The following is a 15,735-nucleotide window of genomic DNA, read 5'->3' as shown; positions in this document are numbered from 1 at the left end:
AGTTTGAAGTAAGTACTCTACAGCCTTCTGGACTCAATACTGAGTTCAAACAGGAAATTCTGTTCTCCCATTTTAGTTTATGTTTCTTTGTATTTCTTTCACCTCTAATCTTGCTTTCAGTCATAGGCACATCTTGTTTCCCCTTTTCTTTCCCCATCCTTTGAGACTTGGAAAATTAACTCTTTTGTCTTTTAATCTCTCCTGTATTCTATCCTATCAAAAACCCTCCTTTTATTATTGTCCCACCCACTTTCCAAGTTCTGATCTAAGGTCACAGACTTGAAAGATTAAATCTATTTTTTTCAGCAGAGACCACCAAACAGTTAGAATTCCGATTTCAGGTTTCTAGTATCCACAGTATTCTGATCTTAGAAATATGACTAATTAATGATGAAATAGTAGGAGAAAGTGAGGACTGCAGATGCTGGAGATCAGAGCTTAAAAATGTGTTGCTGGAAAAGTGCAGCAGGTCAGGCAGCATCCAAGGAGCAGGAGAATCGACGTTTCGGGCATAAGCCCTTCTTCAGGAATGAGGAGGGTGTGCCAAGCAGGCTAAGGTGAAAGGTAGGGAGGAGGGACTTGGGGGAGGGGCGTTGGGAATACGATAGGTGGAAGGAGGTTAAGGTGAGGGTGATAGGCCAGAGAGGAGGTAGGGGCGGAGAGGTCGCGAAGAAGATTGCAGGTCAAGAAGGCGGTGCTGAGTCTGAGGGTTGGGACTGAGAAAAGGTGGGCCAAAATTAGAATGTTAGAAGCATTTTGCTAAAGCACAGTTACAAAATAATTCTGTTCAACCCTTATGTGAGCACAAATTGGATTATGTTATCTTACATCAGGCGACAGCTGTTTTGTATAGTTACTGCCAAAAACCACACTCTCGAGGGAAGGAATGCTATAATCCTTGCTTTGGACTGGGGAATTCCTGTTTAACCAAGTGTTCTTCACAGGACGAGGAAAGCTAAATAGGAAACAAAATAAAATAAAATATCAACACAAGGTCCAACTGACAATCACCAAATTATCAATATGGGGAACAGATTTTGTTTCTTGTAACTTTTCTATAATAGCCTTAATACAATTTGGGTCCTTTGCAAACTTACTCTACAGCAGTACAATACATTTTGACAGTAAAAAATAAATTTTCGTTTTCATTCATTCATGGGATGTGGGTGGCACTGGTTAAGGGTCTACTACACTGCTGTGCATGTGAAGTCACTCACAGGTCAGATCAGGTAGGGATGGAAGATTTCATTCATAAAGCAATATTAGCGAACCAGCTGAACAAAGAAAATTATAGCACTGAAACACACCCTTTGGCCCTCCGCTGATCCAGATCCTCTATCTAGACCTGCTCCCTATTTTCTAAGGATCTGTATCCCTCTGCTCTCTGCCCATTCATGTATCTGTCTAGATACATCTGAAATGCTATTGTGCCTGCTTCTACCACCTCTGCTGGCAACGCATTCCAGACACCCACCACCCTCTGCGTAAAGAACTTTCCACGCATATCTCCCTTCAACTTTTCCACTCTCACCTTGAACACGTGATCCCTACTAATTGAGGCCCCCAGTCTGGGAAACACCTCCTTGCTACCCACCCTGTCTATACCTCTCATGATTTTGTAGACCTCAATCATTCACCCCCCCAACCTCCGTCTTTCAAATGAAAATAATCCTAATCTACTCAACCTCTCTTCATAGCTAGCATCCTCCATACCAGGCAACATCCTCGCGAACCTCCTCTGCACCCTCTCCAAAGATGGGTTTTGATGACAATCATCTGTGGTTACATTGTTACCATTACACTAGCTTTTTATTTCCTTCAAGAATTCAAATTGCATCCATCTATCATGGTTGTATCTGAATTCATACCCTTAGCCTGTATTTCTGGATTACTGGTCCAGTGACAAGACCACAACACAACCACCTTAATACTTGTTAACATTTTAATTTCTCACAACAGATATTCTGCAGGTTTCTCATTCAGAATGTATACCCAGTTTTATGCTGCTAAAGAAATCTGCATAAGTTCATTTTATCAGTTACCCTTAGAACCAAGATGGAGGACGCATAAACTGTAAGAGTGTAGAGCAGATACTCAATTCAAACTACAGATTAAACGAGAGATGGAACACTTTAGGCGTATACGCTCTGGAATTTAGAAGCATGAGGGGAGATCAAATTGAGGTATTCATGATGATAAAAGGTATGGATAAAATAGACGTGGAGCAGATGCTTTTTAGGATGGGAAGTCATTGCCTTCGGATAAAGGGTAGCAAATTTAAAAGAGAGTGGAGGAAAAACTACTTCACCCAAGGGTTGTGAATCTGTGGAATTCGCTACCCCAAAACTCAGTGGATGCTGGGACAGTGGGTAAATTTAAGCAGGAGTTAGACAGATCTTTAATTGGTAATGGGTTGAGAGAAGGTAGAAACATCAGGGTGAGGAGCACACCAGCCATGATCGAATGGCGGCACAGACTCAGTGTGCTGGATGGCCTAATTCTGCTCCTATATCTTATTAAAAAGCCTTTGCTTCAAATGAATTGTCACTGTGGGATAAGTGATGGTGAGGAAAAGCCATAAAATACAGGTGAAGCAGTTGTGAAAAAAGGCCACTATAAAATAGGGAAAAAACTGAAAAAACTATTTTTAATTATTTTAAATATGAAAAGCTATATCAGAGGATTTGAAAAATCACAATGAATTTTTTTTATAACTTAAGTTTAAGTATATAATTTATTATAAAGGTCAGTGTTTAATTAATCACGGAGGTGACAAAATTGAAACTGACAAGAAGATTTTGATACAAATGATGGAAAAACAAATGTCCTACCCTGTACCCTGAGACTGTGACCCCTGATTTATCACTGAATTGATATTCAGGCATACATAAGTAATAGGAGAAAGTGAGGATTGCAGATGCTGGAGACCAGAGTTGAAAAATGTGGTGCTGGAAAAACACAGCAGGCCCAGCAGCATCCGAGGAGCAGGAGAATCGACGTTTCGGGCATAAGCCCTTCTTTAGGAATGAGGGCTTATGCCTGAAACGTCAATTCTCCTGCTCCTCGGATGCTGCCTGGCCTGCTGTGTTTTTCCAGCACCACATTTTTCATACATAAGTAATATTTAAGTAAATGAAATAAAGGAATAATAAGCAAAAGCAAGGAACAGCATAAAGATCATGAATCTGTGCAGTTTAAAAAAAGGTGCTCCCATTTTTAAAACATTTTATTCGTTTGATTAAAATTAAGGCAGAAAGGAATGGAGTACAGCAAAAGATTGTCTCCAGTATAGAATGAGATAAAAAGTTGAGGAGAGCACTGTGACTGCAAAATGCAGTCCAAGGGTACTTCAGTTCAAGTTGTTAAGCTGGATTCTTGGAAGCACAGGCATTGCAGAATATCAGAGGTCATTTATCCACACAGGAGTCAGTCACACCTCTCTGGCTAGGAAAGGAGGGTGTGATTGTAAGTCAGACAGACAAAGAAAAACTATTTCTATTAGTAATGCAGAAATGCTGGCAGACAGTTTTGAACAGGAGCCATATTGGACTTGAAACATTAAGTTTGTTTCAATCTCCACAGACACCATGCTGGCTTTCTTAGCAAGAGGATTTGAGTTCAGAGTAGGGATGTTTTCCTGCAGTTATACTGAGCCTTAGTGAGACCACATTTGGAGTATTGCGTGCAATTTTGGTCTCCCTACTTAAGGAAGGATATACTTATCATAGAAGGAGTGCAGTGAGCATTCACAAGCCATTACAAGGGATGGCAGGACTGTCCTGAAGAGAGATTAGTTTGACAGGATCTGTATTCACTATAGATGGAAATGTGTTGCTGGAAAAGCGCAGCAGGTCAGGCAGCATCCAGGGAACAGGAGAATCGACGTTTCGGGCATAAGCCCTTCTTCAGGAATGAGGAAAGTTGGTCCAGCAGGCTAAGATAAAAGATAGGGAGGAGGGACTTGGGGGAGGGGCGTCGGAAATGTGATAGGTGGAAAGAGGTCAAGGTGAGGATGATAGGTCAGACTGGGGTGGGGGCGGAGAGGTCGGGAAGAAGATTGCAGGTTAGGAAGGCGGTGCTGAATTTGATGGATTTGACTGAGACAGGCTGGGGGGAGGGGAAATGAGGAAACTGGTGAAATCCGAGTTCATCCCTTGTGGTTGGAGGGTTCCTAGCCGGAAGATGAGGCGTTCTTCCTCCAACCGTCGTTTCGCTGTGGTCTGACGATGGAGGAGTCCAAAGACCTGCATATCCTTGGTGGAGTGGAAGGGGGAAGAATGAGGGGCATCGGATCAAAACATACAGGATTCTAATAGAGCTAGACAAAGTAGATGCAGGGAGAATGTTTCTCCTGGTTGGGGAGTTTAGGATATAGAATCAAGGGTCACGGTCCCAGGATAGGCTTTGTGATTTTCCACCAGGCCAATAAGTATTGGGTGTGAGGAGACTGTTATTTATGACAGATTGGAAAGCTACTTGAAAAAACTATGATGGTAGATACACAATACCAAACACTGAAATGACGAATTCATAAATTGTAACAAATACAGGTTCCTTCATAAAGGTTAAGGAATTAAAAACCCCATGAAAAAAATGCTTCAACTGTTGCTAACAAGAGGAATTAAAGATATCCAGACGGAAATGTAGGTTCATTGAGTATATTCAATAGATTTCTTGAAACTAAAACATCAAGGGACATGGGAACGATGTGAGAAAATAGTGTTGAAGGAGAAAATAAGGTATTATCTAGTTGGAACATGAAGCTGGGTGAAGTGGCTCAATGGCAAACTCCTGCCATTTTTTTCAAGCATTGCATTTAAGAAAGAGTCTAATAATGTTGCCAAAAGGTGTTAACGGAGGTAGGAGAACACATTACGGATGCCCTAACCATAATCTTTCAAAGTTCCCTGAATTCAGGTGGCGTACCTCTGGATTGGAAATTTGCTCATGTCACTTTGTTCTTTAACAGGGGTGACAGAGGAAAACAAGAAAAATACAGACCAGTTAGCCTGATATTTGTGGTGGGGTTATTGTTGGACTTTATAATCAAGGATAGGGTAACTGGTCACTTAAAAAAAAATTAAGTTAATCAGAGAGAGAGAGAGAGAGAGACAGTATGCATTCATGAAAGGTAGGGCATGTCTGACAAATCTTAACTTTTTTTTAGATTCCATTCCCTACAGTGCGGAAACAGGTCCTTCAGCCCAACCAGTCCACACCGACTCTCCGAAGAGTAACCCACCCAGACCCATTTCCCTCTGACCAATGCACCTAGCACTAGAGGCAATTTAGCATGGCCAATTCACCTAACCTGCACATCTTTGGACTGTGGGAGGAAACCGGAGCACCCGGAGGAAACCCACGCAGACACGGGGAGAATGTGCAAACTCCACACAGAGAGTCACCCGAGGCTAGACTCGAACCTGGGACCCTGGTGTTGTGAGGCAGCAGTGGTAACCACTGAGCCATCATGCCGTTCTTTTTTTGCAAGAGCTAATAAAGGTGGTGTACAGAGGTAAGTCAATGGATGTTGTTTATATGGCCTTCCAGAAAGTTTTTGATGAAGTCCCACACAGACTGTTATCTATGGTGAAAACCCAGGGAATTGAGGGCAAATTATGGACATGGATAGGAAATTAGTTGAGTGGCAGGAAACAGAGTTGGAACAATGTACAAGTGCTCTAATTGGCAGGATGTGATTAATGGTGTACCGCAGGGATGTGAATTGATCTCAGTTAATCACAATATTCATTAATGACTTGAAAAAACATTATTTCCAAATTGTCCGATGACACAAAATCAGGCAACTCTGTCGATAATTGCAACAGGATATTGATAGATTAGGCAAAATTACAGACAATATTAGGTGAATGGGCAAAGCTGTGGCCGATGGATTTTAATATAAGCAAATGTGAGGTTCTCCACTTTGGACCAAGAAAGGATAGTTCAGGTTTTTTTTAAAGGCACAAAGTTTAATACAGTGATGTCCAATGACACTTTGGGGTTCAGGTGCAAAAAATTGTCAAGGCTGATAATGAAATGCTGGCATTCACATCTAAAGGGCTGGAGAATAAAGATGAAGACGTAATGCTGCAGTTATACAAAACCCTAGCTAGATCCCAATTAGAGTACTGTGAACAGATCTTAGGAAGGTCCTGGAGAGAATTCGACACAGGTTTAGAAGGTTGATACCTGAACTTCAGGAGTTAAGTTATGAGAAGAGATTAGACAAATTGGGCCTTTATTCACTAGAATTTAGAAGGTTAGCGAGTGATCTAATTGAGGTTTTCTGGATATTAACCACAGACAGACAGGGTACGTAAAGATAAACTATTTTCATTGGTTGAAAATTCTAGAAGCGGGGGCGAAGTCTCAGAATTAGGACCAGACCATTCAGGAGATGTTAGAAAGCACTTGTATACGGAAAAAGCTGTGAAGATTTGGAACTCTCTCTTCCTCAAAAGGCAGTTGATGCTAATTCAATTGTTAAATCTGAAATAGACAATTATTTTATGAAACAAAGGTATCAAGGGATATGGGCCCAAGGCAGGAATATGGAGTTAGGCCACAGATCAGCAATTATCTTATTGAATGACAGAGCAAACTCAAGGAGCTAAATGGTCTGCTCCTGTTCCTATATTCCTATGAATACAGGTTAGCAAGAAATATTATTAAAATGGACAGCTTCTACAGGTATATAACAAATAGCTAAAGTCCCTATCCAACATGGAACCAAAGGTTAGCTAACATTTTTACAGTCACATCAGATTCAGTGACAAGCTTTTTCTGAAAGTGAAACATTGTCCCTATCATCTGCTGAACTGCAGGTTCTTAAAACATTCTGCTTCTCGCTCTACAGATGTTGATGGAATACTGAGTTTCCCAAATCTTGTGTTGTTATTGTATCTCATACTTCCATCTCATACTATTTTACTTTAATTTATTACAATTTGTGTCATTCGAGTCACCGATATAGACCATAAATAGCTAGTCTTCCCATTAGTTATAGCCTGCCAATTAAAAAATTATGCATTTATCTCTATTCTGTTTTCAGTTCATTAACCAATTCATCCAAAAAAGTGCTATTACTCCCAATACTATAATTATTAATTTTAAGAGATCCTTGGGACACCTTATTGGATATTTTTGAAAGCCCTACATCTAGTGGTTTCTTCTTATCTACTCTATCTGGATTGCTCTGCAAATTAACTTGTGTTAACATACACACAAGCAAGCATTTACGAAAGCAAATTGCGCATTATGCTTTATTATAAAAACATTAGAACTTTACAAGGTAAAGAAGTCCCACATTCGCTGCTCACAATGTGGTTTCTTCCAATTGGGGAAACGAAGTGTAGACTAGGTCACCACTTACCAGAACACTTACGTTCTACCGGAAAAAATGATCCTGAGCTTCAATTGCCTGCAACTTCAACACACCACCCTGTTACCTGGTCATTATCGGTGTCTCATGCTTGCTGCAGTACTCCAGCAAAGCTCAGTATAAGCTGGAAGAACACCTAATTTTTCCACTTGGTGCCTTCAGAACTCAATATCAAGTTCAATAACTTTAGGGTTTGAACTCTCCTATGTCCCAGCTCCCACCCCCGCACACCAGGCCTTGGGATCACATAGCACACACAAGCCATTGTCAGCCACGAACAATCTCTATCAACAGCTATTCACCCTCCTAGCCAGATGGTTATCCACTCCTTTGTCTGTCCAACTGTTTTTCTCTCTCGTTGGGCTCTATCCCCACCTATCGTTTACTCTTTACTCCCTACCCCCCACCCCATCTTCTGCATTAAAAAACCCAATATTTTCCTAGCTACTATCAGTTCTAAGGAAGGTTCACTGGAGCCGAAACATTAACTCTGATTTCTCTTCACAGTTGCTACTAGACCTGATGAGCTATTCCAGCAAATTCTGTTTTTGTTAAGTCCTACTACATTTAGGTGCAGGATCTTGATGAGATCACATCTGAGCTTTTACTTGTACATAGGATGTAGACATTGCTGGCTAGGTCACCATTTATTGCCATTCACGAATTACCCTGGAGGAGCAGGTAATGAGCTGTGCAATGTTACAGACTTCAGAACTTTAATAGTTGTTCATGGACTGAATGAATCAACAAAAGATAATGTTACACATGCAAAAAAGCGGCATGTCTGGAATAAACTATTAAAGACAAGGACTAACTTGTGGTGGAACTGAAAGCAATTAGCAAAAGGAGTCGTCAAGGATGCATGAACAAAACTGCTTTAACACCTGCTTGATAACTGGACACTTTATTGCCACAAAGGACAAAGATTGCCCTGTTGAAGAATTTATGGAGATAATTACAGGAAAGCTGTGTCTTCGAACAGACAGTTAAGGCCAAATATAAAAGGAACAAAGAAGCTACTTCTGTTCAGAAGGCAAGCTGCAAACATGCAGTAATTTGGATGGAAGAACTTATAAGAATTCAACAATAACCTGAAGGACAAAATCCGTATAAGAATTGAACATAAACTCCACCTTTAATAGAACTCTGGAGAACAACACTGCATAAGGATCGATCCCTGGACACTTTCAGAGACAGACCGTTGTTGGTGGAATCTGCGAGGAGAAAGTGAGGTCTGCAGATGCTGGAGATCAAAGTTGAAACTTTATTGCTGGAACAGCACAGCAGGTCAGGCAGCATCCAGGGAACAGGAGATTCGACGTTTCGGGCACAGGCCCTTCTTCAGGAATGAGCAGAGAGTGTTCAGCAGGAGAAGATAAAAGGTAGGGAGGAGGGACTTGGAGGAGGGGAGTTGGAAATGTGATAGGTGGAAAGAGGTCAAGGTGAGGGTGATAGGTCGGAGTAGGGTGGAGGCGGAGAGGTCAAGAAGAAGACTGCAGGTCAGGAAGGCGGTGCCGGGCTGGAAGGATCCGGCTGAGACAAGGTGGGGGGAGGGGGGATGAAGAAACTGGTGAAGTCCAAGTTCATCCCCTGTGGTTGGAGGGTTCCCAGTCGGAAGATAAGACGCTCCTCCTCCGACCGTCGGGTTGTTGTGGTTTGGCGGTGGATGAGTCCAATGACCTGCATATCCTCGGTGGAGTGGGAGGGGGAGTTGAAATGCTGTGCCACAGGTTGGTTGGGTTGGTTCGTCCGGGTGGCCAAGAGGTGCTCTCTGAATCGCTCCGCAAGTAGGCGGCCTGTCTCCCCAATATAGAGGAGGCCACACCGGCTGCAGCGGATGCAGTAGATGATGTGGGTGGAGGTGCAGGTGAATCTGTGGCGGATATGGAAGTTTCCCTTGGGGCCTTGGAGAGAAGTGAGGGGGGAGGTGTGGGCGCAAGTGTTGCACCTCCTGCGGTTGCAAGGGAAGGTGCCGGGAGTGGTGGTTGGGTCGGTGGGGGGTGTGGATCTGACAAGGGAGTCGCGGAGGGAGTGGTCTCTACGGAAAGCTGATAGGGGAGGGGAGGGAAATATATCCTTGGTGCTGGGGTCTGTTTGGAGGTGGCGGAAGTGACGGCGGATGATGCGCTGTACATGGAGATTGGTGGGGTGGTAGGTGAGGACCAGTGGGGTTCTGTCCTGGTGGCGGTTGGAGGGGCGGGGCTCAAGGGCGGAGGAGCGAGAAGTGGAGGAGATGCGGTGGAGGGCACCGTCGACCACGTCGGGGGGGAAATTGCGGTCCTTGAAGAAGGAGGCCATCTGTGTTGTACGTATTTTGAACTGGTCCTCCTGGGAGCAGATGCGGCGGAGACGAAGGAATTGGGAGAATGGGATGGCGTTTTTACAGGGGGCAGGATGGGAGGAGGTGTAGTCCAGGTAGCTGTGGGAGTCGGTAGGTTTGTAGTAGATGTCCGTGTTGAATCGGTCGCCTGAGATAGAAACAGAAAGGTCTAGGAAGGGGAGGGAGGAGTCCGAGACTGTCCAGGTGAATTTGAGGTCGGGGTGGAAGGTGTTGGTGTAGTGGATGAACTGTTCAACCTCCTCGTGGGAGCACGAGGTAGCGCCGATACAGTCATCAATGTAGCGAAGAAAAAGATGGGGGGTGGGGCCAGTGTAGTTGCGGAAGATGGATTGCTCCACATACCCTACGAAGAGGCAGGCATAGCTGGGGCCCATGCGGGTGCCCATGGCTACTCCTTTTGTTTGGAGAAAGTGGGAGGATTGGAAAGAAAAGTTGTTCAGGGTGAGGACCAGTTCGGTCAGTCGAAGGAGGGTGTCGGTGGAAGGGTACTGGGTGGTACGGCGGGAAAGGAAGAAGCGGAGTGCTTTGAGTCCTTCGTGATGGGGGATGGAGGTGTACAGGGACTGGATGTCCATGGTGAAGATGAGGCGTTGGGGACCGGGGAAGCGGAAATCCTGGAGGAGGTGGAGGGCGTGGGTGGTGTCACGGACGTAGGTGGGGAGTTCTTGGACTAATGGGGACAGGACCGTGTCGAGGTATGCCGAGATGAGTTCGGTTGGGCAGGAGCAGGCTGAGACGATGGGTCGTCCGGGGCAGTCAGGTTTGTGGATTTTGGGCAGGAGGTAGAAACGGGCGGTTCGGGGTTGTGGGACTATGAGGTTGGAGGCGGTGGATGGGAGGTCCCCTGAGGTGATGAGGTTATGGACGGTCTGGGAGATGATGGTTTGGTGGTGGGGGGTGGGGTCATGGTCAAGGGGACGGTAGGAGGAGGTATCTGCGAGCTGGCGTTTGGCCTCAGCGGTGTAAAGGTCAGTGCGCCAAACTACTACCGCGCCTCCCTTGTCAGCTGGTTTGATGGTGAGGTTGGGGTTGGAACGGAGGGAGTGGAGGGCTGCGCGTTCCGAGGGTGAGAGGTTGGAGTGGGTGGGGGGAGTGTGGGAGTTCAGGTAGCGGTTAATATCGCGGCGGCAGTTTGCTATGAAGAGGTCGAGGGCAGGTAGGAGGCCAGCACGGGGTGTCCAGGTGGATGGGGTGTGTTGGAGGTGGGAGAAGGGGTCGTCAGAGGGTGGGCGAGAGTCTTGATTGAAGAAGAAGGCACGGAGGCGAAGGCGGCGGAAGAATTGTTCGGTGTCACTCCGTGTATTGAATTCATTGACCTGAGAACGTGTGGGAACGAAGGTGAGACCTCTGCTGAGGACTCATCCCTCCAGACTTGCCCCTCTCTGAGGATGAAAGATCAGTCCTCAGCAGAGGTCTCACCTTCGTTCCCACACGTTCTCAGGTCAATGAATTCAATACACGGAGTGACACCGAACAATTCTTCCGCCGCCTTCGCCTCCGTGCCTTCTTCTTCAATCAAGACTCTCGCCCACCCTCTGACGACCCCTTCTCCCACCTCCAACACACCCCATCCACCTGGACACCCCGTGCTGGCCTCCTACCTGCCCTCGACCTCTTCATAGCAAACTGCCGCCGCGATATTAACCGCTACCTGAACTCCCACACTCCCCCCACCCACTCCAACCTCTCACCCTCGGAACGCGCAGCCCTCCACTCCCTCCGTTCCAACCCCAACCTCACCATCAAACCAGCTGACAAGGGAGGCGCGGTAGTAGTTTGGCGCACTGACCTTTACACCGCTGAGGCCAAACGCCAGCTCGCAGATACCTCCTCCTACCGTCCCCTTGACCATGACCCCACCCCCCACCACCAAACCATCATCTCCCAGACCGTCCATAACCTCATCACCTCAGGGGACCTCCCATCCACCGCCTCCAACCTCATAGTCCCACAACCCCGAACCGCCCGTTTCTACCTCCTGCCCAAAATCCACAAACCTGACTGCCCCGGACGACCCATCGTCTCAGCCTGCTCCTGCCCAACCGAACTCATCTCGGCATACCTCGACACGGTCCTGTCCCCATTAGTCCAAGAACTCCCCACCTACGTCCGTGACACCACCCACGCCCTCCACCTCCTCCAGGATTTCCGCTTCCCCGGTCCCCAACGCCTCATCTTCACCATGGACATCCAGTCCCTGTACACCTCCATCCCCCATCACGAAGGACTCAAAGCACTCCGCTTCTTCCTTTCCCGCCGTACCACCCAGTACCCTTCCACCGACACCCTCCTTCGACTGACCGAACTGGTCCTCACCCTGAACAACTTTTCTTTCCAATCCTCCCACTTTCTCCAAACAAAAGGAGTAGCCATGGGCACCCGCATGGGCCCCAGCTATGCCTGCCTCTTCGTAGGGTATGTGGAACAATCCATCTTCCGCAACTACACTGGCCCCACCCCCCATCTTTTTCTTCGCTACATTGATGACTGTATCGGCGCTACCTCGTGCTCCCACGAGGAGGTTGAACAGTTCATCCACTACACCAACACCTTCCACCCCGACCTCAAATTCACCTGGACAGTCTCGGACTCCTCCCTCCCCTTCCTAGACCTTTCTGTTTCTATCTCAGGCGACCGAATCAACACGGACATCTACTACAAACCTACCGACTCCCACAGCTACCTGGACTACACCTCCTCCCATCCTGCCCCCTGTAAAAACGCCATCCCATTCTCCCAATTCCTTCGTCTCCGCCGCATCTGCTCCCAGGAGGACCAGTTCAAAATACGTACAACACAGATGGCCTCCTTCTTCAAGGACCGCAATTTCCCCCCCGACGTGGTCGACGGTGCCCTCCACCGCATCTCCTCCACTTCCCGCTCCTCCGCCCTTGAGCCCCGCCCCTCCAACCGCCACCAGGACAGAACCCCACTGGTCCTCACCTACCACCCCACCAATCTCCATGTACAGCGCATCATCCGCCGTCACTTCCGCCACCTCCAAACAGACCCCAGCACCAAGGATATATTTCCCTCCCCTCCCCTATCAGCTTTCCGTAGAGACCACTCCCTCCGCGACTCCCTTGTCAGATCCACACCCCCCACCGACCCAACCACCACTCCCGGCACCTTCCCTTGCAACCGCAGGAGGTGCAACACTTGCGCCCACACCTCCCCCCTCACTTCTCTCCAAGGCCCCAAGGGAAACTTCCATATCCGCCACAGATTCACCTGCACCTCCACCCACATCATCTACTGCATCCGCTGCAGCCGGTGTGGCCTCCTCTATATTGGGGAGACAGGCCGCCTACTTGCGGAGCGAGTCAGAGAGCACCTCTGGGCCACCCGGACGAACCAACCCAACCAACCTGTGGCACAGCATTTCAACTCCCCCTCCCACTCCACCGAGGATATGCAGGTCATTGGACTCATCCACCGCCAAACCACAACAACCCGACGGTCGGAGGAGGAGCGTCTTATCTTCCGACTGGGAACCCTCCAACCACAGGGGATGAACTTGGACTTCACCAGTTTCTTCATCCCCCCTCCCCCCACCTTGTCTCAGCCGGATCCTTCCAGCCTGGCACCGCCTTCCTGACCTGCAGTCTTCTTCTTGACCTCTCCGCCTCCACCCTACTCCGACCTATCACCCTCACCTTGACCTCTTTCCACCTATCACATTTCCAACTCCCCTCCTCCAAGTCCCTCCTCCCTACCTTTTATCTTCTCCTGCTGAACACTCTCTGCTCATTCCTGAAGAAGGGCCTGTGCCCGAAACGTCGAATCTCCTGTTCCCTGGATGCTGCCTGACCTGCTGTGCTGTTCCAGCAATAAAGTTTCAACTTGGTGGAATCTGGCCAAGTTCCACCATTAATCGGGTAATAGCCAAGTTGGCTGTCAGGCTAAACTTGCTTAGTTGATGGGTCTTATTTTGGTTGCTACCTGCCATTAAGTTTAAATCATTGTTTCAATACATGATTGTGTGTGAGATTTAGATTGGATTAGACTTGATTAGATTCCCTACAGTGTGGAAACAGGCCCTTCAGCCCAACATGTCTACACAGATCTCCAAAGAGTAACCCACCCAGACCCATTCCCCATCCCTACATTTACCCCTGACCAATGCACCTAACACTATGGGAAAGTTAGTATGGTCAATTCACCTGATCTGCATATCTTTGGATTGTGGGAGGAAACCGGAGCACCCGGAGGAAACCAACACAGACACAGGGAGAATGTGCAAACTCCACACAGTCACCCGAGGTGGGAATCAAACCCGGATCCTTGGTGCTGTGAGGCAGCAGTGCTAACCACTGAGATATCATGCTGAATTAAAGGTAGCCTGTGGTGATTACAGTTGCCTTCTTAATCGCTGAAGTCCTTGGGATATGAGTACATCAACAATGGTGTTAGGAAGTGAGTTTCATGATTTTGTCCTAGCCAGAATGAAAGAATGGAGATATAGTTCCAAGAGAGGATGGTAGGTGACTTGGAGGCAAACTTGCAGGCAGTGGTTTCCATGTGTCTGCTGACCTTGTCATTCTATGTTGTAAAAGTCATAGATTGGAAGGCACTTCAAAGGAACCTAGCTGCATAAACACTAAGAAATAAGTTAAGGAATAAAAAGAGTACAGTTCTATTGCTCAGTGTAGTTTTATCAACCAGTGGAAAGGATGCAGAGGAACAAATCCACAGGAAATTTACACAGAAATGCCAATACCATACAGTAGTTAAAACGGGGGATTTCAATTACCCAAAAATAGAGTATGATAAAGGTAGTGTAAAAGGCAGCAAGACAAGTATGCATAGATTGTGTTCAGGTGAGTTTCCTACAGCACAATGTGTGCAATCCAACAAGGAAGGATGCACTGTTGGATTTGATCCTTGGAAATGAGGGTCAAGTAGATTAAGAGTCAGTGGGAGAACATTTTAAGAAAGCCATCAAGGTTCAGGACGGTGGTGGAGAATGATAATCCACAGAAATTGGATTATCTGTGGAGAGATAATGTTAATGGGGCAAAAACAGAGCTGGGCAGGATTGACTGGATTAACATTAACAAAAGATTGAAGGATAAACAGTAACTGAACAACTGGCAAAGAACAGACGATTCATGTATAGCCAAAATATATTCTCTAAAATGGGAAAGGTAGGAGAAATTAAGTCAAAGTCCCTTGGATGACAAAGGAGGTAGAAATTAACATGAGAAAGAAATAGCATGTTTATGACAAGTGTAAGGTAGAACATAATAATTGAGAAACAGGAGGAATATTGAAAATTCAGCGGAGAGGTGAAAAAGCAATAAGAAACACAAAGAGGAATTATGAGAAGAGACCAGCAGCTAACATAAAGGGGATCCCAAAGTCTTCTATAGCCACACAAACAGAAAAACAGTGGTTAAGAGGAGTAGGGCTGATTAGAAATTAAAAAGCAGGATTTACACATGGAGGCAGAGTTATAACAGAGGAACTAAATAATTATTTTGCAACTGTCTACAAAAGAAGTAGATACTGCCCGGGCCATGATGAAGATGATGATATTCCAGCACCAGAAGGGTTTAAAATTAATAAAAAATAAGTCTTGGATCAACTGCTGGTACTTAAAGATGACAAAGTACTGGGGCCAAATGAGATGCATTCAAGGATTTCAAACTGACGTGAGGGTAGAAATAGAGGGGGCCCTGGCCATAATCTTTCTGTGCCCCCTGGACTTAGGGGCTGTGCAGGTGGACTGGGGAATTGCCAACATTACAGCCTCATTGAAAGATGCTTGGAAGGATAATCCCAACAATTACAGACCAGTCATTTTAACTTGTGTGGTAGGGAAGCTTGTAGAAACAATTATTCAGAATTAGTAATCACATGGAAAAAGGTGGGTTGATTAGGAAGAATCAGCATTGATACCTAAAAAAGAAATCATGTTTAACTAAATTGAGAGTTTTTTGAAGAGGTAATAAAAAGGCTCAATGAGGTCAACACTGTTATAGAGTCATAGAGATGTACAGCATGGAAA

General features: G+C 46.2%; 1 protein-coding gene across 4 annotated transcripts in view; it reads right to left on the bottom strand.

Moving 5' to 3' along the window:
* The window catches only part of fam135a (family with sequence similarity 135 member A), a 318,933-nt gene that overhangs the window by 157,019 nt on the left and 146,179 nt on the right, over window positions 1-15,735 (bottom strand). For all 4 annotated transcript variants that reach the window (XM_043681723.2, XM_043681738.2, XM_043681746.2 and 1 more), the window contains one exon: window positions 829-955. In XM_043681723.2, the coding sequence (XP_043537658.2) occupies window positions 829-955 (127 nt within the window). The remainder of the gene's footprint in view (window positions 1-828; window positions 956-15,735) is intronic.

Source organism: Chiloscyllium plagiosum, unplaced genomic scaffold, assembly GCF_037043375.1.
Source record: "Chiloscyllium plagiosum isolate Xiang-an unplaced genomic scaffold, Cpla_swu_hap1 HiC_scaffold_3, whole genome shotgun sequence".
In the NCBI taxonomy this organism is placed as follows: Eukaryota; Metazoa; Chordata; class Chondrichthyes; order Orectolobiformes; family Hemiscylliidae; genus Chiloscyllium; species Chiloscyllium plagiosum.
This window is presented reverse-complemented; position numbering and strand designations above follow the sequence as displayed.